This window comes from Anser cygnoides, chromosome 19 (genome assembly GCF_040182565.1).
Source record: "Anser cygnoides isolate HZ-2024a breed goose chromosome 19, Taihu_goose_T2T_genome, whole genome shotgun sequence".
NCBI classification, from domain to species: Eukaryota; Metazoa; Chordata; class Aves; order Anseriformes; family Anatidae; genus Anser; species Anser cygnoides.
In genome coordinates, this window is record NC_089891.1 from 13,097,512 (window position 1) to 13,120,175 (window position 22,664).

Here is a 22,664-nt window from a genome sequence, read left to right on the forward strand (position 1 = left end):
AGGAATGACAGGAAGAGACAGACACATGGATGGAAAAAAGGAAAGCTACAGGCAAGCCGGGGACCAAGTACTCTGGGGGATGCTTTAAGTGCGGAGAGGGAGAAAAAGACAGAATTAAGCAAGAGAGAATGAAAACATTGCCTGGAGAAAAGCCAGCAGGTGGGAAGCAGATTGCGGGATGAGGAGTGAGAGGTCCCATAAAGGGCTCAGGGGGTCTTGAGTCTAGTGCTCCTAAGCAGAAGAGCACATGCAGATGGCAGGCAGACTGCCGAGGTCGAGTACCCTGAAAGAAGGCAGCAGAGAAGAGCAGAGCATAACAGAAGATAATGCTTGGGACTTAGAGGCAGCAGATAGAGGGCACTTCGTGGCAGGAAGAGAGCAGAAAGACAGGTCCCCGAACAGAGAGGGGGGCACAAGACGCACGGGTGCCGCGCGTCAGCCCCGAAGGACAAGCGGAAGGTGCGCGGATTATACGCCTTCTGATGGCGCACGCGGTGTAACCCGGGCACGACTTAGCCCCTACCAACGCCAACCCGCCCGTCTTCCTGTTCGTGGCTGCAGGCCGTGTCTCTATGGGAACCATGGTGGGCCCCGCCTGTCCGGTGGGGGGGCCGTCACCATGGGAACCGCGGCCCCTGACGTCCGTCCCAGCGTTAGCCCCGGGCGGGCCTCGGGCGAGCAGGCCTCGCACCCAATCCGCGCTCCGCCGGCCGCGGCCCCGCCCGTCCGCCGCTGGCCCCGCGGCCGTCAGCCGCGAGCTGCCGCCTGCTCCAGCCTGGTTCGGTACCGCCAGTCGGTTCCCCTCGCTTCCCCACTTCTTGCTCAATAAACCAGTGCAAATCGGTTTCTCTCGTAGCATTCGCTCCCAGCCGCCTAGTACCATAATCTTTTGCTCGCATCTTCCCCGTTAACATACAGCGGTCCTTCCTTCACATTGTGCGAGTAAGCACACTCCCCTTTTTAATTCCAGCCTCTTTTAATAATACCCACTTCTCCCGACACACAGCCAACACTTGTGCCATAGTCTCAAATACCATTTAGCTGTTCGCTTGTCTTCCTATCTGTTTCATTCATTAGTATTAAACAATTTCTCCCTACTCCAGATAAGGAAGGAGCACCTCAGCCTATTGCAGGCACAGCTGTTTGGAACAGGAGCTGACAGAGAGCAAGCTTTCCATGCTCTCCTAACTCCCTGTGCATTGCTTGAAAACCTTCAAAAAGCTCGTAGAACCTAAGCTCGGGCAAACTGAAACTGTAGGTTATGCAGCACAGATAAGTATGTTCTGCTACCAAGCCACTTCATTATTCACAAATGTATCCATCAATTAAAACAGAGTACATGGTCTACGTGACACTGAGGAAGATGTAATGCATGAACTGGACGTGAAGTGTGATTTTCCCTTAGTCACTCTAGATGACTTGCTTGTCTGGAAGTCACGAGGCAAACTTCCTGTAATGCTTTCTTTTTTTCTCATGCTTCTGGATTATATAAAATACTTTGCCAGGTGAGAGGCCTTTCAGAAACCTGAATGTTGCATGAATTGTTATTATACCTGAAGTATACTAATTTTTAGAAAGTAGAATATTTTCAGTAGTTCTTACTTCTGTTTCCTTAGGTCATCAGAGAAAAAAAAAATCCTGACCTCACATCACCTAAGGAAAGGATAGGTTATTTCCACTGGTAGCTATTATTGAAAATTAGAATCAGAACTAATAACCAGTCTTTTGAAATAAACTATGTTTCATTTAGCTACACAAAGTGTATCTATATATAATATCAAAACACTAAAATTAATAAAGGGATTTTGTTCATTTGTTTATATAAATCACCTCTGGTTTAAAATACACAGTAAAATCTGGCCTCAAATCATCTTCGAAACCTTCTGAGCATACAAAAATTACACTGCAAGTCCAAACATAACTTATACTTTGCATTGGGCCTCTCAAAGCATTCATCGGAATTAATACATAGCAGATGAATGTTTAAATCCATATACCATTTTGGCATACTCCTTTTCCTTCAGTCTTACCCCAGGGTTGCTCAGCCTATCAATTGCGTTATCTTTTGCAACACTTCCTCCTCCCCTTCCCCCCCTTCCTTCAGATTAGCTGTCACCTTCTCCGAGGTACCTTCAGATAGTTCCTAGTCACACAATTAATGCGTGTTGGTTCCCCGAATGAGTGACTGGTAGGTTCTACTAATTCAATACTGCTTAGAATTGGTCAATCTTGATCTTAACAGTGAGTCAAAAAAGATTACACAACATGGAGTTTCGCATCAAGGTAGAAAGCCATACATCCCTAAAATAAATGCCGAAGACATCCTGGTTTCGTAGACAGAAATGAAAGGAAGCATTTTCTTTTATAACAAAATTAACAGGAATTTAGAATGGAGAACCAGACTTTCTGATCTTACGAAACACTAGTGAGTTCGGGAAGATAGAGCCTAAAGGCAGATTTCAGCCACCCCTGAGATACCTTCAGAGACACAGCTTCTAAGTACAAGTCTTTGGCCCCATCACTGTATTGCAAAATAGCAACATTTACATGTGGCTTCATGAAGAAAGAAAATGAACTTAACCTCTGAAAATGCTGCATTTTTAGAGAGAAAAGCAGTATATCTGGGCTACAAATATACTACTATGCTTGAGAGCACTTTTAAGCTTCCACTCCAAAGGCAACGTCCAATTCATCACGGCCCAGCTCTGTAAGACAAGTCCCATGATTACACAAACTATTTACACTGCCTCCCTCAGCTTTGTTTCTAGGGAATAAAATAGTTCAAGGCACAAGCCACCTGAGAGCCATGGCACACTCCATAGATGCTTATCTGAACAGTCAAAGGAACAGGCTTATGAGAAACATCAGGCAGGGGTTCAGTAAGTAAATACAGACATAGTCTACCTTAATTAAACTTAAAAATCAAAATATGCATCAGAAAAGCCTTTCTTTAAAGTGAGCTTTCCTTCAAATGAATAAACTTCTTGTTTCCACGGAACCATGAGGAATGTTTTTGGTATAGAGAATACTACTTGACAAACAGTAAATGTAAGCAAAAATAAACAAACCAAAACTAACATCTTCTAAATAAAAGTGGCCCAGCTTGCAAGGGACTCCAGAGGAACTTTTGATCCCCAGTATCTCTGAAATTTGGGCGCTGCTACTAAGCAACATTTAAATGTGTATTTAGGAAACATTTAAATTCCAGTTTCATCCAGGTTAGAAGAATGTGATTTCCATGTCTATCTGTACAATAACTGTGGGTTCTTATTTTTAAGACTATACACATCTTTGTAGGTACAGTTCATGTTCCTCAAATGCATCTTGAGAGTAATAAAAAGGCCTTTATTTTCATACTTGCTTTAGAAACAAACTAAAAATTGTTGAAACCTCCACTCTGAATACTACTGGTCTTTCTGCAGTAAAGATCTTACAAGGGCCCTTTGTACAACATGGTCTGCTGCATGCACCTTCTGAAGCAAAGGCAGAGATGTATGCCCACACAGTGCAGTTAGCGGTGTCTGAAACTGTTTGAAATGTTCAATGTTATTGTTAACATTCTTAAAAACATTGCAGTAGAAATCTGTAATTAATATAACACGCTCAATTCAAGTGTAAATGAGAAAATATAGCCCCAAAAATAAAATATCTATAAAAGCTTAATAAGAATAAATATTTACAGGCACTTTGAAGGTAATATTTGGGACTTTCCTACAAATGGAACAGCAAAGACTGCAGTTGGAATGGAATAGTAAACAACTGCCAATCAAAAATGTTATGACACAGAAGAATCTCTACAGTTCAGGTGTTAAGGAAGACATTTGCCATAGGAAGACCTAAGTTTAACAGAAATGAAGCTTTGCCCTAATGTCAGCTACTTGATTCCTATTACACTATATTATTTCTATTACTCCTACAATCAGGAACAATCCTTCAGCCACTTCTTCCTCTTTGTAAGCCTGACTGGGTAAAAATTGTCAGCATTCTCTTGCTGTTTTTACTGATGTGAATAGCAAAGTTAATAGATTCACGACATCTATACTCCATCTTTAATGGAAACAATCCATGAATTTCATGAAGATCAACAGAGGAAAATGCAAAGTACTGAACCTGGCAAGGAATAATGCCCATGCATTGATACAGACTGGGGTCTTGATGGACAACAAATTGCCCATGAGCCAGCCATGTACTCTTCTATTTGGTAGACAGGATACCGTTAGCCTTCTCTGCTGCAAAGGCACAAAATAAACAATAAAAGACAAAGTCAAATGGAATATGTCAATAAAGAACACAGTGGGATCCTTATTTATTTGGATACCTGTAAGGAATTGCAGCATGCAGGACTTTCCTGTTGAGAAGACTCCTTAGCAAAAAAATAAACTGAGATTTTCACAGTCTACTCTGGATAGAGAATTTGCCTAGTTAATGACTCCTCATGAGTTTGTCTTAACAACACTTTGAGATTATCTGTAACTGGCATACTTAGAAATGAACAATAACAAGATGCAGAAAAGATGTGTGTTTTTTCTTAATTACTATTATTTAATTAGAATTGTAGATTTGTTTTTCAAAGCTCTGTTCAGAGATAGATGCCTTAAGTCACTGTGTTTCGAGTTTTCTTTGCTGCACATTAATATTCCTTCTACTCACACATGTATTACGGCATATTTACAGCTTAAACACATGCTATTTAACTCCACTTAACAGGTAGGGGGGTTGTGCCTTCATCTCAGTTCCAAATATATCTGAGGTTATCCAGACTCTATTCAGGCTTCTGCAAGCACAGCAACCCTGTGTTCTACTCACATACACTAGTGCCTTGTTGAATACTGAATTAAATCCAATGATCCCAGTACCTTGGCACATCATCTATGAGCACATCACTTTGAGAAAACATGTTCTTCAAAAACAATGGGAGTAATCAGATACAAAAGTGACACCAGAAAACACTGTTCACAATTTTCTCAGCAGCTTGACTATGGCTATGGACATCCATTCTGAAAAACAGACTGATGTCACTCTTCTGCCTCTATGATAAAACATTGACCTCTTAAATAGTTTTACAACTGACCTCTTAATAGTGTTCTAGAACTGAACTCAAGCCAGAGAGCGTGTGTTGCACTCTTCTGACTGGGCCGGAGGAAGTGGAAGTCTGCACAGAGATAGAGGCTCTGGAAAGGGCAGTGTTCCCAGACATGAAGACACACCAGTTCTTTTTCTTGTCTTTTTAAAGTGTTTGGTGAACACCTGTTTCCTTATCTAGCCTCTTATATCATTTGAGTGCCTATAAGAGATACTGATAGCTTAGAAAAAAATCATAATGTAGGTGCACCTACAAGATGTAGGTGACATACTGGCAGGGACTTTGCTTCTCCTCTCTCCATTCCTTGGTACCTCCATCCATTCTGAAAATATCTCAACAGTACAAATCTCTAAGGTTTCAATTAAAAATTCTACTATGGGGCTATACAATTCTATGATGTAGTTACTCAAGTAATGTAGAATAATAAAGCAAAACATTTTGCAGGTTGGAACTGTCCCTCCTTAAGAAATTAGTCAGAGACTGGGGCAATGTGTGGGAGGCAGTTCCATTTATCAAGAACCGTAACTATTTTTCCTGTCTGGCAATAGCAAACATACTTCTTTTTCCTGGAGAACCAAGATTACCTGTAGAGACAAAAAGTGTCTTCAGTTGCTGGACTCCACCAATTTTGCTGGGCTGCAGGCACTGTACCACTTGCTTCAGAAGCTCCACAACACTTTGTTGCTCTTATGCAATTACCTTCAACTAACCTGTAAGTGAATGGCCCGAATTCAGGTAACGGTAGACCGGTAAAAACTGGTTTTACTTATTTTTAAGATTAGCAATGTGTATCTCACTGGTTGAAAGCTGTCTACCCAAACAATCCACCCAGCCATGTTCATCCTTGTTTATTACTGCAATAAATCCCTAAGTGAGTAAAAATTAATACTACACCAAACCTGAATCGAAAGTCAAAGCCAACCTAATGAAAAAAAAAATCTATGGCGTCTAGAGAGTTTCAGATCTTCCCTCTGGATTACCCCATTTCATCAAGTAGCTTCTAAAATACTGGAGCTGTACAACAAGCTGCACAACACCAACTCTCATAAAATAGTACCATATCCTAGCCTCCCCTAGTTACAACACAACACCTGTGCATCTCCACACTGGTGATAGGAATGATAAAAACATGGACTGGATTGTGTGCTGTTAAGTGCTCTACAAAACGGAGCACCTATTCCTAAATTTCTTAAGCCCTGAGTAGCCCAAGGAATGCTACTTTCTGTGCTACACCTCAAGAACCCATCACAACTTGCATGGATGCTGAACAATAGCAGTTTTTCACAGTTTTACACACACTCGGTTTTATAATTCAACATTTGTATGAATACCGGTAGAGCCACAGCAGATGAACAAAGATCACTCCACCTGAATTTAAAAAGGAAGGAAGCTCATAGAAGTCCTTCTTATGTGAAGAAACAACAAAGGAACTGTGATCGCTCCGTGGAAAACAGAAATGGCAGCACAGAACAAACCTCAGCTACAGAGGCCGATCTGTTCATGAAAGCCCTTGGCTCCTTTGGGCAGCTAGGGCAACATCCCATGCGGGCTGGATCCAGCCCCGCGTGGCGCCCCGCGAGTGCCTCAGGAAGCTCGAGCCGGTGCCGGTGTCCTGCGCGACGGCCTGCGCGGCCCCAGGCGCCCGCGGCGGCTCCGCTTCGAGCGGGCGCCCTTGCCGCCGCCCCGGCGCGCCGCGGAGCCGGGCTGCACGCGGCCGGGCAGCCCCTGCGCCGACCGACCCGTAGCGGCGGGAACGGGGTCACGCGGCGGCGCTAGGACCCGGGCGGCCCCGCTCCGATAGGGGAGGGGCGAGCAGACGCGTCCTGCCTCGCCGAAGCGCTCCGCAGCCGGCGGGGCGCAGACGGGCTGGGACGGGTCAGCGCGGGCGCGCGGGGTGAGCGGGCAGCGGTCCGGCGCGCGCAGGGCATCCCCACGCCGAGGCGCGGGACGTGACTCAGGTACTGAGGTGGAGCCGCCGCGCGCGATGCTGCCGACCGCTTGGGCGCCGGGCGCCGCGGGCAGCGCGGGGAGCGCGGGGGTCCGAGCCGGGCGAGCCCGCTCCGGAGCGTCGGGCGGGAGGCGGGCGCGCCTCCGCCCGGTGCCACTCGGGCCGCGGGACGCGCTCGGCGTGGCCGAAGCTTTGTGCGAGCGCGGCGCGGGCGGCGCCGCTGCATCCCTCGCCCCGCGGCTGCGCGGGGGCCCGCTGGGGCGGTGGGCACGGCGCGCTCTGCCCCCGCTCCGCCGGGCTCCTCGCGCGGGACCGGGGGGCCCCGCGGCGGGGCGCCGGCTCCCGCTCCCGGTTCTCCCCGGCGCGAGGGGAGCTGTTCTCAGTCGCTGATGCACGTACTTTAATTCAATTTATTTATCGTAACTCATGCCTAGGTACAAACCATCTTGACGGGCCCCCGTCTGACACAGTAGCGCGCTACTTGTGGCTTATCTGCTTATATGCCAGCCATTTTAATCAAACATCCATTTCCAAAGACTGCTGTAATTCCCGCTCCCTACAAAAGCATTATCATATTTGCCAATGCCTTCCCTGACCTCCTGTCCTCCCCAATAGGTCCTACCATGATTTTCATTCACCCATTTCGGTTTTCTTTGTTTTATCAGTTTTCTGGCTGTGCTGCATTTGCTTCTCTTAAGGGCTTGCCAGCTTTCACTATTCTCCTATCTCACTCCAAACTCCTGGGGTAAACGAGTAATTCAGTGCTGTTTATAGTTGCTGGTGGTGTTCTATACCAACGCTTGTTATTAATCAGTCTCGGGTTCCCACTTAGCCTCAAACCATTTTGGTGTTGCTTCAGTGCTACAGCTACACTAACACACATCATGACTTCCTAGCAGACTAGAATGACACAGTAGATTCCCGCTGCAGGTTTATCTGTACAAAAGAATGGTGATCAGTGTCCATTATATTATCAGAGTAAACTGTTCTGCAGGGGAAGTTTAGTTTGCTTGTTTGTTTGTTTTTATAATGAACATGTTAGAACTGTTTTCTTTATATTATCTGCGGAAAATCAGATTATATTATAGCCTTTTTTTTTTTTCCTTAATGAGCATGTTACCAGCAAGTACCCCTAGCTTATGGTGGTCTAAAAGCAAAAAAAGTCATGGATCTGCATAATAACTTGAAGATGAAAGACAAATTCTTATTGTGACTTTCTTCTTACCAAGAAAAAAACATCTCTTTTAATCTCAAGATAAATATTTTCCTTAATTACAAATACAACTTGTAACGAACAGTTCAGTCTTCTTGGGTACCGCCTTTGAGACAAATACACTAGTTCCGTAACAATAGCATCATTGACCTCAGTAATTATTGTCTCTATATCAAATGTTCAGTTTCTGAGAATTGGGCTTATTTTTCTGAAACCAATGTTGTTTGTTTATTTGTTTGTTTTTATACCACACCTATTACCATAAGTGCAAATTTGTTTCTGTCAGCATCACAGAGGGACCTTGAGACCAGACGACATGTCCTTTCTGTGTGCACAGAAGCAACGACAAACATGACTGAGGTTGTATTTGAATTATCCAGTTGCTTTCAGTATGCTTTCAAAAAAAGAAGTTACAGTATTAAATTTCATTCTTCATGTATCATGAGAATTAATTTCAGCCCTGCAGTTGTGGTGCTTTTGCAATTTGGTTTTCCAGTTGTTTACTGTAGAGAAATTACTTCGTGTAGAAACAAAAACTGATAAGGATAGATAAATACTAATTAAGGATTCAGTCCCATCACCAGCAGTACCTACATGCTTATTTTTGTGGAATACCACGGGACTGGTCTGATATATAAGGTGCTCACATGCATGTGCATTGTATCTCAGGCTGGGCTAGCAAATGTAGCTGAATGTATTGGGAAAAGATCAGCTGGCCCATAGGTATCCTATTACACAATCACTTTTGATAGTGCAGCTGCATAACATGGTATCATACATCGATATATGTGACTTCACACTTCATTCACAATATGTCACCTTAATATCTTTGTAATTTCCCTTGAGTTATACTTCTAACTGAACCACAACAGGTGTACTGTAGTAACAGATTCTGTTTTACCTTTTAAACCGCTGAGTGCCACACCTTAACAAACTTCCACTCCCTCAGAAATAAATATTGCAAAACAATACAAGACTTCACCCTATGACATCCTAAACTAAACAGTTTACCAACTGCTTTATCCAAAAAGCACTTAAATCTACCATCCAAGAGAGCATGTTTCCAAGCACGTTTCCACTGTTTCTAGCAGTGCTGGTGGCAGTGTTCTGCGCTGGTAAGGAAGCCGTATTGCTGCCGCTCAATCTGCTGTTTGTGTGCTTCTTTTTTTTTTTTCTTTTTTTTTCTTTTTTCTGCGCAGAAGCATTTAGAGTAAGGCAAGTCAAAGACCTTTCCGTGTGGATTACGAGCAGTAGCAAAAAAGTGCTATTTCCCAACAGAGGCAGAGTCCGGTATAGGGGGGCCGTGGCTGCCCCCCGTGTGTGAGGAGGGGCTGGGAGCACGATGGTGGCAGGCGCTGTGCACGGGGGCAGGCACAGAGCCTGAAGCCGAGAAGACGCCTGCGGGGCGCTCCCCTCCCCGCTGCTGCGGACACACTCTCTGGAGAGGCGGCTGTGAGGCTCAGCGCCCAGTCACCTAACCAAGCGTTTTCAGAGCATTCACAGAGTCGAGTAACAGCATTAATGTCCGGGGCTGTGGCTATGTCCTTACAGGGGACAATCCCTCAGACTGTGCTTTGCTTGCTTTGGTGGATTTGAATTGCCACTGTTGTGACAATGGGAACTCAGGAATGTAAGCCCCCAGGCTCTACACTGAAATGAAAGTTGAGCAGTAGTAGCAAAGGGATTAAGGAGGCAAGGCTGAATGTGGAGACCTTCAAATCCTGGTACCGGCCTGAAGCCAGTGATGGCAGGAACAAAGCCCATCTTGTGGGTGCCTCATGAGCCACTGGTGGAGCACTGCTCATGCACTGGGGCCAGTAGCTCTGCACTCCCAGGTGTGACCCAGATGCTGAAGGAGGAAGCCAGAGGCAGTGATGTTTTGCAGCAGCCGGAGCGGGGCTCTGGCCGGCACCAGCTCTGCTCAATGCCCAGACAGTGCTGTCTGGCCAATGGCAGTTGGGATGCAGGGCAACCCATTGCCCTCACAACACCCTATAAAGAGAGAATCATTATTGCTTTCATTCCATGGATAAGAAACTAAACAAGGATCTCTACCTTGCTCAGCCTGGACTGCCTTTTGTGATTGTACATCTCTCAAGCTAGTGGGGTTCCAGTCTGAACTGGGACTCCTACATGAAAGTTCATGTTTTCTCTTTGATCATCATTATTTATTTCTATCCAGCCTTGAATTCCTAGGCTAGATTTCTAGCAAATCTGTCCTAGTTAAATACATTCTGGAGAAGTTCTCAAGCTACATGGGTCAGCCTACAGACTCACAAATGTCCTTCTCACCCATACTGCTGACGATAAAGTACCGTGTAAAGTTGGTTAAACGCTAATATTAGATTCTTGCCATTTCTATCTGCTGCTTTTTATAATACAAATGTCTTTCTATATATGCACTACAAGCATTGTCACACCAAACCCACCCCTGACCATGCTACCTACAATCACCTCAGATTTCCTTCAGAAACTGTATTAGTTCCCATGGCAACAGCATGAAAACACAGATTTAACTACACTTGCTCCCTTTGTTTCACACATTACCAAAGGAAGAACCCATTTATCATAGAATCATAGAATGCATAGGGTTGGAAGGGACCTTAAAGATCATCAAATTTCAACTCCCCTGCCACGGGCAGGGACATCTTCCACCTGACCACGTTGCTTAAACCCCATCCAACCTGTTCTTAAATACTTCCAGGCATGGGGCATCCACAGCTTTTCTGGGCAATTCCATTCCATTTATGATGGAAGGAATCTGGAATAAGTACTGGCAATTCTATCACGTCTGTTTGTGTAGATACTAACGCTCACCTGCAGACAGCTAAATGTGATCCTTTGCCTCTAAACAGGGCTGAACTAGCAAAAACAAAAAGAAAAGCAATCTTTTGCAGTAGTTACGTAGTAGCCTCAAGACGTGGAAGGCTTTGGCAATATCCCCATACCAAGTACTGGAAGCAAAATTATAAGAAAAAAATTGTGCAAATCGACCATGAGCCCACCTCCTCTGGTGCTGGCCCTAGTTTGCACAACCTTACAGAGGAACCTCACTGCTACTTCCTTTTTAGTTCTTCAGGAAGTAAATACAGTCAAGCCTAGTAAGCCACTCTGCAACATGATGAAGGGAACAGGATGAAGTGAATTTCCTGCTCTGTATTTAGAGATGTGGTTCATTTAGCTAAGGTTAGTGGTCTTTTAATTCTGATGTGTTAACATGAGCTATGCATGGATTAAACTAGAAGACCAAGACTGATATATGAGTGTGTACAAGGTGGCACCTGAGGGTCTGGTATGTTGTTTTATGGTGATTCTTAGCCCTACATGCTAGTAGATACAAAGAAAAGAAGAGTAAATGGATGTTACCGTTTTCCATAGCCTTATTTTTATGAAATGCTGGGAGTAGCGCATGTTCCCCCATGTCTGTAAGTCTGGCCTTTTCACCATAACAGAAAATAAAACCGTCTTAGAGCTTGTTCGTCTTGCGGCAGGCAAAGCTGGTAAGTCACGTAGGCCAGCTGGAACAAAATACTTCGCTTACCGCGTGACCTGCTCCGCTAGGCGCGGAAGAGCACGCGAGCGGCCGGTGAGGAGCGTGTTTCTACCTGTCCCGAGCGAACCGGGCTCCGCGCACTGCACGGGGGCCCCGCGTCAACCCTGCCCGCACGTTCCCGCCGCGCACCAGGGAAGGCGCGCTGCAGGGCGGAGCGCCGTGCCCGCCCGGCGCGGTCGGCTGCGCCTGCTGCAATTACGGGAGGCGCCCCGCCCGCACGCCCGCCCAGTCACGTCCTTCACGTCTCAGTGCGGCGGCCTCCGGCGCGCGCGCTGCCGTGGAGGCTCGCGACGCCGCACGTCGCAGCGGCGGGGTCACGCGGGGGCGCGGCGACTGGTCCCGCCCCGCGGGCGCCGCCCTGTGCCACCGCCGGCGGTCCGCGGCCGGGGGCGGGGCCTCGGCCGGGGAAGCGCCCCGACAGGCCCGGCCCGACCCCCGCGGCGCCAGGGGGGAAGCGGCTCCGCGCGTTCCCTGCTCGGAGGCTGGTAGCCTAGCGGAGCCAGAGTAGGAAGGAGCCGGGCCTTCCTCCGGGCCGGGTTTGCGGTGTGCCGGCTGCCGAGTTAGCTTCCTGCTCCCCTGGAGAAACTCCGAGAAGCTTTGGCACTTCTTTTCTGGAAGGAACAAGCGTGCTGCCGAATAGCTTTTGAGGGTGATTTGGCTCAAAAGTCGCCTGCCGCTGAGATTGTGTGGATGTACTTTACTCTCTGGGTCACGTAATTCCTAGCGCATAACGATCGTTAGGCAGACCTGTGTTTCTCAAAGCAGAAGCATTGTTTGGTGATGAACATCCTCTCTGACGTGCAGCCGTGCTTGCATCCCTCTTTTAGGTAGTACTATAGAGGAACATTGAGCCAACAGGAGTATTAATTGTCCTGTAAAGAAATTGCCACATTTTATTCACACAAGATTTTATATATAATTTTTCTGAAGTTTCACTTTACGAGCCAAGTCTTCTGTAATAAGGATACCTTACAGAAACTTAATTGATGTGATACCTAATATCTCTCTGCTGTCTTCACTTAACGGTAACACTCTTTCTGCCTTTTCAGTATTCTCTTTTCCTCTTTTAAAGCTTTGTGGCATTTCTGTGTAGTACATAAAATTCTCACAAGAAAAAAATGTAGTTACTAAGGAGCTCGTGGCTACAAATAGAAGGTGTAGAAGATAAGATTCAGTAAATAAAATATTAGAAAATTAAACTGATACTGTAATAACAACAGTAGAAAGCATTGCATCAGGCACACAGTAAAACTGAACATTGCTGAAGTTACTAACTCCAATCTTCCACAAAAACTGCCCATGCTGATTTTCATTGCACTTTAGCTTAGGTGCTTATATCATCTGTGGAAACTAATAGCTCATGGAAATTTCCAAGAGATGTCCATCTTTTCAAGATACCTGTGCATCAAGGCTGTATTGTTGACCTCAGAAAATCCATTTGTCCAGTGTTACACAAAACACTTGTGATGCACTGGGATTTTGCATCCAGGTCTTCTAAGTGAATAGTCCAAGAGTTTCATGTAAAAGGTCTTGTGACAAAGATCCCAGACTTTAATGCAGTAGTTACATATTTATGAAAGTTGAATACATCACTGAATTGCTGTAATGGCTGTGTTTTTTCAATGAAATGGTGGTTCAGTTGAAACACAGGTTTGATTTTGGGACAGCTGTGAAGGGATGTTAATTAAAAATTCTACTGTCTCATTTTTGTGTCATTTTTTGTAGATTTGTAAGCCTTAACAAGGAATAGTTAAAAAGCACTGCATCTTCAAGATTTCTGTTTAAAATAGTCTAATATCTTGTTTGTAACTTTAATTGTAGTGCAGGTTCTGCCTATTTTGGGTAGATAATTGCCCCCAATGTCTGTAAACTAATTGTTTCTTGTTTCTTAGGGAACACTCTTGAGCTTTGTCATGGGAGCTGTAGTAGCTGATGATGGTCCATCTGGTGTTAAAGCCCCTGATGGAGGCTGGGGCTGGGCTGTCCTTTTTGGCTGTTTTATCATCACAGGATTCTCCTATGCCTTTCCTAAGGCAGTTAGTGTTTTCTTCAAAGAACTTATCCGTGAATTTGGTATTGGATATAGTGACACTGCATGGATTTCCTCCATTTTGTTGGCCATGCTTTATGGAACAGGTAGGTAGTTCTCTGGTTTTGAACCACTGTTGCATCATACAATGTTTGTAAATCATATGGAGATTCACAGTGTGAATCATGATGGTGTGTTATTACGTACAAGTAAGGCATTCAAAGAATTATTGTTAAGCACATAAATTCAGAAATTATTTAGGCACATACAGCTTCCATATAAAATTAAATCTCTGTAACTTCGTAACTAAAGACTCCATAACTAAAGATGATGGAAAAGAAAAATTGCATGACGTTGTAAATGAAAAAGATGAAGTATTTGACTCTAGATAAAAGCACAACCTTCTGGATTGGCCTCACAGTGTGGGCAAAGGAAGGAAAGAAATGTGAACTGACATGAAATCAATTGCAAAAATTGGCTTATCTTAACAACTGTAACTTGGTCTTCTTGGCTAGGTCCACTCTGTAGTGTATGCGTCAATCGCTTTGGCTGTCGCCCTGTCATGCTGGTGGGTGGCCTTTTTGCATCAATGGGAATGGTGATAGCCTCCTTCTGCACAAGCATCGTTCAGATCTACCTAACTGCAGGTGTGATTACTGGTAAGTAATGTGCATGATTGAAAATGACTTAGCTAATGTGTTTGCTTTAGGCTGAAGTTCATATAAATGACAAATATCTAAACTATTGGGATCATCTACATGGGCTTTTATAAAGACAGCAGATAAATTTGGATTTAATTATTATATTTTTTAATGGATATTATCTTTTCTGGTATGTTTAACAGCCACTGCTGTTATCAGTGAAGTGAAACCATAGAGTATAATAATAGAGGTGAAATTCTCTTACAAATGTTACCTGAGAGTTCTTTTGTCCAGTTGAAGAAAAACCTATCTTACACTATGAATCAGATACCATGCAATTAATTTTTTTAAAGCAATATTGGAAGGCGGTATTGATTTTTTTTTGTACATTCTATTACAGGTTTGGGTCTGGCACTCAACTTTCAGCCTTCACTCATCATGTTAAACCGTTACTTTGATAAACGCCGGCCCTTAGCCAATGGGCTGTCTGCTGCTGGGAGCCCAGTGTTTCTTTGTGCCCTTTCACCATTGGGGCAGATACTTCAACATGAATATGGCTGGAGAGGAGGATTCCTTATACTGGGTGGGATGCTGCTCAACTGTTGTGTATGTGGAGCACTAATGAGACCTTTGGAGCCACCCAAAAAGCCTGACGCTACCAAAGAACCTGCTGAGAAGAAAGCAAAGAAAAAACTTCTGGATTTCAGTGTATTTAAAGATGGCGGCTTTGTAATCTACACGCTAGCAGCATCTATCATGGTGCTTGGACTCTTTGTTCCCCCAGTTTTTGTTGTGAGTTATGCCAAGGATTTAGGGTATCAGGACACCAAAGCAGCATTTCTTCTGACTATTCTGGGATTCATTGATATTTTTGCTCGGCCTATTTGTGGAATGGTAGCTGGTCTCAAGTGGGTTAGACCACGCTGTGTCTACCTCTTCAGTTTTGCTATGATTTTTAATGGCTTTACAGATCTCATGGGTTCTATGTCTGTTGATTATGGTGGCCTGGTGGTCTTTTGCATTTTCTTTGGCATTTCTTATGGAATGGTAGGTGCTCTTCAATTTGAAGTTCTCATGGCTATTGTTGGTACCCAGAAGTTTTCCAGTGCTATTGGTTTAGTTCTCCTGGCAGAAGCTATGGCTGTTCTAATTGGCCCACCATCAGCAGGTAAATATTCAATTCCAGCATTCAAAATCATTTGTGTTGCATCTATTTATACAAATTGGATGATAAAGGAGAAAAAAGACAGTATGAGCCACTCAAGAAGTGCGTATTTTACTCATGCTTGCACATGCTTACACAACTTTCTGCAGCTGCAATCAGAAACACTCCAAAACAGAGCGGGATGATCCTTCTTGGATCTATTTCAGGATCGGTTGAATTGCCATCTGGAGATGCTACTCTTTCTTCCCTCTAAGCATGAACTGGACCTCTTATTAGATGGCATTGTATGAGATAAGTTTCACACAGAGTGAATAAATTTGATGAAGTTCAGACCTCTTTGGATTTGGAATTCAGAGTGTGAAACCTGTCAATTTTTGTTGGAAAGTACTAGGATAGATTCTGTATAACCATGGTAGATTTGAAGGAGGAAAAGCTTCAGAAGATAAAGAAGAGGAAAAAAAAACTTACAAGGAAAAAACCTCAGGAAGGTACACTGACTGCTTCTGCTGCACATCTCACAACCCAAGAATAAGGGAACATTGCAAAATATTATTTTACCATAATTTGAATCCAAAATCACAAATTCATTATCAAAGTACATAAATTTAACAGACAGTGCACTGCAAATAACAACAGTTCACTGTTGTAGAATGTTTACAGTTTACACCAGACACTGAAAAACACCTATTGTCTTTGTTGTGACAGAATCCTTCATGCAAAAAACAGTACTGTACTTTGCTTCCTCTGATCTTCAGGTTTAAAGGGAAACTTTCTTCACATCCTTTCTCCTCTTCTTTCACCTTCACCCAGTCTAAAGCATCAGAAGCAGTCAGTTACCCCAGGCTGCCTATTAAATAAGACTTGCAGTTTAGCAGGCCATTTTACTCCACAGACATTTGCACTGCCTGTGTAGAAAGGAAGTTGGGCGAGGAAGCTGACCGTACGGATTCTGGCCATGGATTTTGATCTGAAATACGTGATACTTGTCTCATCTCTTGCATATGAAGACTGTGCTGGTTTTATTTCAGCTGAATTGCATGATAGTGTGTGTGCGAGAAATATTTTGTTATGAGCTTGTTAAAGTGGTATTTCAAAAACTTGGTTATAGTTATGGTACTTCTAGACATGAGGCATTCGAATTTTTAAAATGCAGAGAAAAATTCTTTGCAAGATAACCACTTTTGTCATTTACCTGGAATATTGTCTTTTTCAGGAAAACTCTTGGATGTAACACGGAGGTACATGTTTGTTTTTATTATTGCTGGAATTGAAGTTACCACCTCAGCACTTGTATTGGCCTTGGGAAATTTCTTCTGCATTAAGAAAAAATCAGAAGAACCACATACAAAAGAAGCAGCAGCCGAAAGAGAGGAACTAAACAAATCTGAAGACAAAACTCCTGAAGATGCCAAGGTGGACTCTATTGAAGTGGAACAGTTTCTAAAAGATGAGCCTGAAAAAAATGGCGAAGTTGTAACTAACCCAGAAACCTGTGTGTGAGTGTGGCAGAAAACTGACAAAGTCTTTAGAAGAGAGTCAAAGATTTTCAGTGCTATTTATTTTAGAAATAGAACTAGTTTAGGGCTGGGCCATCTGCTTTATTAACTGGAGGACAGTCAGCTGATGAAGTCTCTCTAAAAGCTGATTTATTAGACAACCTGTTATCAGAAAATTAGCTTTATCGGTAAAAGGTGAAACAGTGTGGTTATACTTTTTATGTAAACTAAAAAGCTTTTATAAACACAAGTAGAATCTTGCTATGCATCACCAGAAACTGTTCACTTGTAAGAGATGTAGGAAGAATATATCTTAAAAAAAGTGGCACTATATGTATGCTTTCAGACAATATGGATGAAATTGCTGTGTTGTGCAGCTAAATGTAACTTCCCTTGCTGTGTTCTTTGTGAAGGAGAATGAGATGGAGAAAAATCTCAGGAACTTAAACGGTCTCCGTTAGGTCTTTGAATTTCTTACTTTTTTAGATTTTCAGATTAATTGGCTCAGCCCTAATATAATTTTGATATCTGTTACTTTGATTTATTCCAACGTATTTCTATGAGTTTTGTCTAAACATGTAACCTTTGTAATTATCATCTGGAAACACTGTATACAGAAAGGCACATTGCTGAATACTGTCTTCAGCAGATTACACAAGTGGTATTCCTAGGTAATGCTGAAAGAAAAATAAAATGAGCAGATTCAATCCCAACAGACAATAAGCAAAGTTAACCTCCATTCACATACAGTTTTTAGTGCAGTTTCCCTGTAACATTTGAAAATATTACAAGTAATATCCAGAAGATGGAAATTAGGTTTTCTAGAATCTTCTGAAAGAGTATCCATTTTGTATATAAAAGAAACATTTTAAGTGTCCAGATCACATCTAATGAGATAGATGTATGTTTGTTAACTGAGGGAAAAGGTTGAGGCTACTTTGAAACATGTTAGCTGTCTTTGAAATGCAATGTTAGCAACATAGGAAGGACTTAACATACTGGTTTTTTTTTGTTTTTAAATTTTTATTATTTTATTTTTACCCCACTTCCTTATCCTTTTGCTTAATCTGTAGAAGTTCAGGGTGCCATTCTTGTTGTTTGAGGAAACATCGTGGAACTGTTGATCGCATTTATGACAGCACTGCATAGGAGCCCATCAAGAATGGGGTCTGCTCTACTACTTGTTCATTGCACAAAGAGCACAGGGAGTCTGTACAGTCCTTAAAACTCTAACATTGGATGAAGAGGAAACAGAAAGAGATCAGACAAGGCAGTGACAGCAGATTTGAAAGAGAAAAGATTAATTGTGAAGACTTTGGATTGAGAAGAAAGGTAAAAGGAAGGCATTCTACATTTTCCACTTTTTTTTTCCAACCAAATACATAGAAGAAATGTAATCTTCTCTACAAAATCATGCTACTTCAACCCAACTTTCAGATATGTTTATAAAAAGCTCTGTAGGATTTGTGACTGCAGTAACAATCTTCAAAACAGGCTTACTTGTAATGGATTCATTTTTTCTTCTTGGTAGCAGGAACAATGGCTTTGACGTTCCACTTCTCTTATTAATTAAAATATGTAAGACACTAATCCCTAAACCTCTGTATCGCTGCATAACAAAGTAACATCATTAGTTGTCTCATACTTTATCATTTTAGCAGAAACAAAGTAAAACTAAGGAAGGCCCAAAACCATGAACCATTCCCTAATTTATTTTGCATACCAGCTTCCACTCTGATAATTTTTTCAAAATGGTTTTGTATTGTTAAGACAAATTTGCACAGAAATTGAAATCTTAGGATCACGTTCTCCCCCCCCCCCTTTTGGATTGTTCTTAAATGGAAACGGATGCTGTACTAAACTAAAAGGTTTATATTGTATATAGTACATTAAAACTTTTTTTTTTTTTAATTTCCTATTTATCAGCAGAAATTGCACTGGCATGTCCAAGTTACCAGAATTTAGTCATATAACTTAGCTCCAGTTTGCCAAAGATTAAATCAGCACGTGGAATACTACTCTGCTAGCCCCAGAAGGTCACCATGTCAAAGGGCAAGAGGAAAATGGAAACCACAGAGGCTGTTTCAGATGATAAAATAAGGCCAAATACAGCTTGCGGATTGAAGTTTTGCATTCCATTTCAAAAAGTAAAAACTAGAAACCTTCCAAATGTGAATGCAGATTCTGAAATAGTCATTTTTGTCCTATTATGGGTTTTGATGAACAAATTTCTTTGCTGTACTGTTATCATGGAACTAGTTGTTTCTGTGACCTTAGGGTTTGGTACAATTTTAAATACATTCTGCAGGAATTGGGACTTGACGATCCCTGTAGTCCCTTCCAAATCAGGATATTGTGATTCTAAATTGTTCTAAATTCACATGTTCTGTGATTCTAAATTCAGATTTTAACTTCTGTAAAATTTTGGCTTATACTGACTTCGTGGACTATGTTTCATTTTCCATAGATAACTTCACAGTTAAGATGGAAACCAGAAATGTTAAGTTACACTTTTACATGACTGGGGCAGATGAGGGAGCTATTAAGACAAGGGAAAAACATTTCAGCAAGACCCCTTAAAAGCATGTACCCAACTGCTTCTACAGCCATGGCCACAAAGGCCTCTATATTGAGCTCCTCCTCCCCCACGATGTAAAAAAAAAAAAAAAAAAAGCAGCAATTCATCAGACTCCCAGTGCTGTCTAAGAACAACAGCTATAAACTTACATACAGAAGGAGAAGACTGTATCTGAATCCCTTTCTCTTGGCAAGATTAGCCTGCTTCTCATTAATTTTACTCTGCTTATAAATTCACAAAGAATTGCTTTTAAACCCCTCCAGGTATTTTGGTACAGTACTTCTTTAATCTCAACTCTGTAGAGATGCAAATCCCGTATGTGCAGTTTGTGAGATGTTCTCTTTCATTTATTTTGAGAATGGGGGTGGTCAGAGTCAGAAAGCATTGCTAAAGAGAATAATTGCTTGGAGGCACAAGCAGAATAGTGCCGTGCAACGTAGATGTAGATGAACCTTTGTTCAGCCTTCACCTATTAAAAATTTTGAGATTTGAAAACTGAAAAGAAAGGTTGGAAGACAGGTAATTATACAACTGAATTACCAAGCATTTCAACAACAACATTATAAGTTGCTCTTGCATCTGCTACTGGTACATATATAATTATTTTTTTACATGTAGTTCATGAATCTATTTAGGAAGTCTGTAAGAGAAACAACTGAAATCCGAGATACAAAATATCTAACTAGTATAATACAAAACAGCTGAAAAACTGTTTTCACAGATTATTTCTCTGAAACTAACTGTCTCTTAGTGCACAGGCTAGCATAATGCTGAATGTTTTTTAGATCTTTGTACATTCTATAAATTGTGAGCTATAAGAATTATGGTTAAAATATTCTATGCTTGATAACATAATGGATCTTAGGCCCATAATTTCTTAATACAAAAAGAGGGTGTGTGTATACATGCCTGTAACGCAGAGAATATATCAACAGGTGAGCACCTATGTACGTATGTATCAAACATGCAAAATACAAAGTAGAGTGGAAAAGAGATCTGTTTACTGGACAATGAGCAATCCATAGCTGAAACTATTTTATTCTTCCTCCTACACAAACATAAGTTTACTTTTTGTTGTTGTTATTGTTACTTCTCAATAAAAGATCTTGATTAGAACCCGCAAGACCCCTGCAGAACTAAAAATCTTGAAGTCGTGGAGCTTTCTGTTTAAAATCACAGTCTCTGATTTTTTTTTTTTTTGGTCCTTATATACATTACAGCAAGTCTTCAGTAGTACCAGCTGCTATAGCAGCTAGTTCCCTAAAGCTGAGAATTGAGAAATTGAGATAGTATGAAAGACTAGACAGTTCTTGTGCTTGTTATTAAATCCCACCCAAACATGTGTTAGGTGATGTAACATCATTCTCTAAGAAGAAATGGAAGATTCCAAAAATCAGTCGCTCAAACTTAAAAATTAAATTCCCAAGTACACTCATGTATGTACCTTTGTTACCTGCCAAAGAAAAGTTTAAATTTTGTAGGCAATCATAAATGGAGCGTTTTCAGGAGCATGCAAACTCTTAGATTTTAGATGGTAAGTACTGATTTATGTATGCCTGTCTGTCTCTCTGCTACTGTTTTCTTGGGGATTATGGGAGTACACTTCAGTTTTGTCCAAGTAAGATGACTTTTTATTTCCTGTTAATGCACTTTAATGTTATATGTACATTTATACCTGGATTTGTTTTATGCTTTTCTAGTAAACGGTTGCAAATATAGTGAATAAATATTTATTTGGTTGTCAGTAACTGTGGACATGAGAAAACAAGCTTAGAAAAAAATACCTTTAATGCCCAGATTTGGAAATTGGGTTCCATTTGCACATGCTCACATAGCCATACAAATGCAGTGTGCTTACAGAGAAAAATAAAATTAACGGGAAACAGTGAGCTGTCAGGCAGACAGAATTTGATGTATGCAAGGGGACTGCTTTTGCAATGACTCAGAGTTTGACCACTTCTAAAATGGAAATGGGCTCCCTTCTGCAAATGATTCTGAACATCACTTTTAAGCATCAACTTATTTAAAATAATAGCTATTAATTTTCTGGTGCTTCACTTAGTTTTTCTTGTCCTCTACAGAGTGCTCCAGGTTTCATTTGCAGGTGAAGTTTTACAAGTTGCTTTGACTTATAAAGCCCTAAATATTTTGAGTACTGACCTGTCAGTAAGTTGTCTTTATCATCAAGTGATACCCTTTAGCATGCTCTTTAGAACTTGAAAGCTCCTAAAAAATATTGCCTCATAATGCATTTATCTTGGTATTTTTTGGATACCCAGCTGAGACTGCCTCCTCAAAGTATATTTTCAAGGCTGCACATATGTGCATCAAAATTACAGTCTTTTCAATGCAGTGAAAGAAGCATTTTGCTATCTAGAAGCATGGATACTCGGGAAGTTTACATCTATTTGTGCCTAACACTAAACACCTCTGCTGAGCAATCTGGGAAAAATCTCTTCATCTTCAAAAGTTTCTGTGTATTTACACTTTGAAGATCCTAGGTCTAGTTTACATAAAATGTATGTTTGAATAAATGCATGATTACTTTTTTTTTAATTATTATTTTTTTAGTTTAGTCAGAAGTGGTAAGACTTAAGGTTTAATCAAATGCTTTGCTACCTTACTGGCCACCTCAAGCCATGTCCTACTACAAGAACGAATGTTACTGGCTGGACCAAAAAGACAGACTTTACTAGCACACGGTCACAGCACATCCTTGTGAAGGAAAACCACAGCTTATCTTTGCATCTGGTACTCTCTGAAGTCTGAAACGAGTCCAGCCATTCACTGCAGAGGAAAATGGGCATGATCTGAACTGCACTGCTCTTGTTCCCTGCAGCTGGACCCAAAACAAGAAGCCTGAAGGAAGGTGATCTGCTGATATTCGAAGAGTAAACAACTTTGACAATAGCAGAGGCATTGCATATGAGAACCAACAGATTTGGAATATACATCTTA

General features: G+C 41.9%; 3 protein-coding genes and 1 long non-coding RNA gene across 6 annotated transcripts in view; 1 reads left to right on the forward strand and 3 right to left on the reverse strand.

Moving 5' to 3' along the window:
- The window catches only part of CCDC57 (coiled-coil domain containing 57), a 33,176-nt gene extending 32,593 nt beyond the window's left edge, over positions 1 to 583 (reverse strand). The window contains exon 1 of the mRNA XM_066980358.1: positions 524 to 583. Within this exon, the coding sequence (XP_066836459.1) occupies positions 524 to 583 (60 nt within the window). The remainder of the gene's footprint in view (positions 1 to 523) is intronic.
- Positions 584 to 3,227: 2,644 nt separating this feature from the next.
- On the reverse strand, positions 3,228 to 6,733 carry LOC136786674 (uncharacterized). 2 transcript variants are annotated; one of them, XR_010826007.1, is made up of 4 exons: positions 6,452 to 6,733; positions 5,668 to 5,793; positions 4,111 to 4,229; positions 3,228 to 3,527 (listed from the first exon to the last, which is right to left on the reverse strand). It is a non-coding gene; the product is annotated as an uncharacterized lncRNA (long non-coding RNA). The 2 variants fall into 2 exon arrangements; XR_010826006.1 differs by having other exon boundaries at positions 3,228 to 4,229.
- Positions 6,734 to 6,904: 171 nt separating this feature from the next.
- SLC16A3 (solute carrier family 16 member 3) lies at positions 6,905 to 21,439 on the forward strand. The gene is made up of 5 exons (XM_048050307.2): positions 6,905 to 7,041; positions 13,690 to 13,933; positions 14,342 to 14,485; positions 14,868 to 15,635; positions 16,846 to 21,439. The coding sequence occupies exons 2-5, from the start codon at positions 13,711 to 13,713 to the stop codon at positions 17,130 to 17,132; spliced, it is 1,422 nt and encodes a 473-aa protein (XP_047906264.1). The 5' UTR covers positions 6,905 to 7,041; positions 13,690 to 13,710; the 3' UTR covers positions 17,133 to 21,439.
- Positions 15,326 to 22,664, reverse strand: part of CSNK1D (casein kinase 1 delta) — a 29,991-nt gene continuing 22,652 nt past the window's right edge. Inside the window, exon 10 of one of the 2 annotated variants that reach the window (XM_013197930.3) lies at positions 15,326 to 20,201. The gene's annotated coding sequence lies outside the window, so the exon portion shown is untranslated. Of the gene's footprint in view, positions 22,546 to 22,664 lie in introns of both variants that reach the window. The other variant, XM_013197929.3, reaches the window with a different exon arrangement.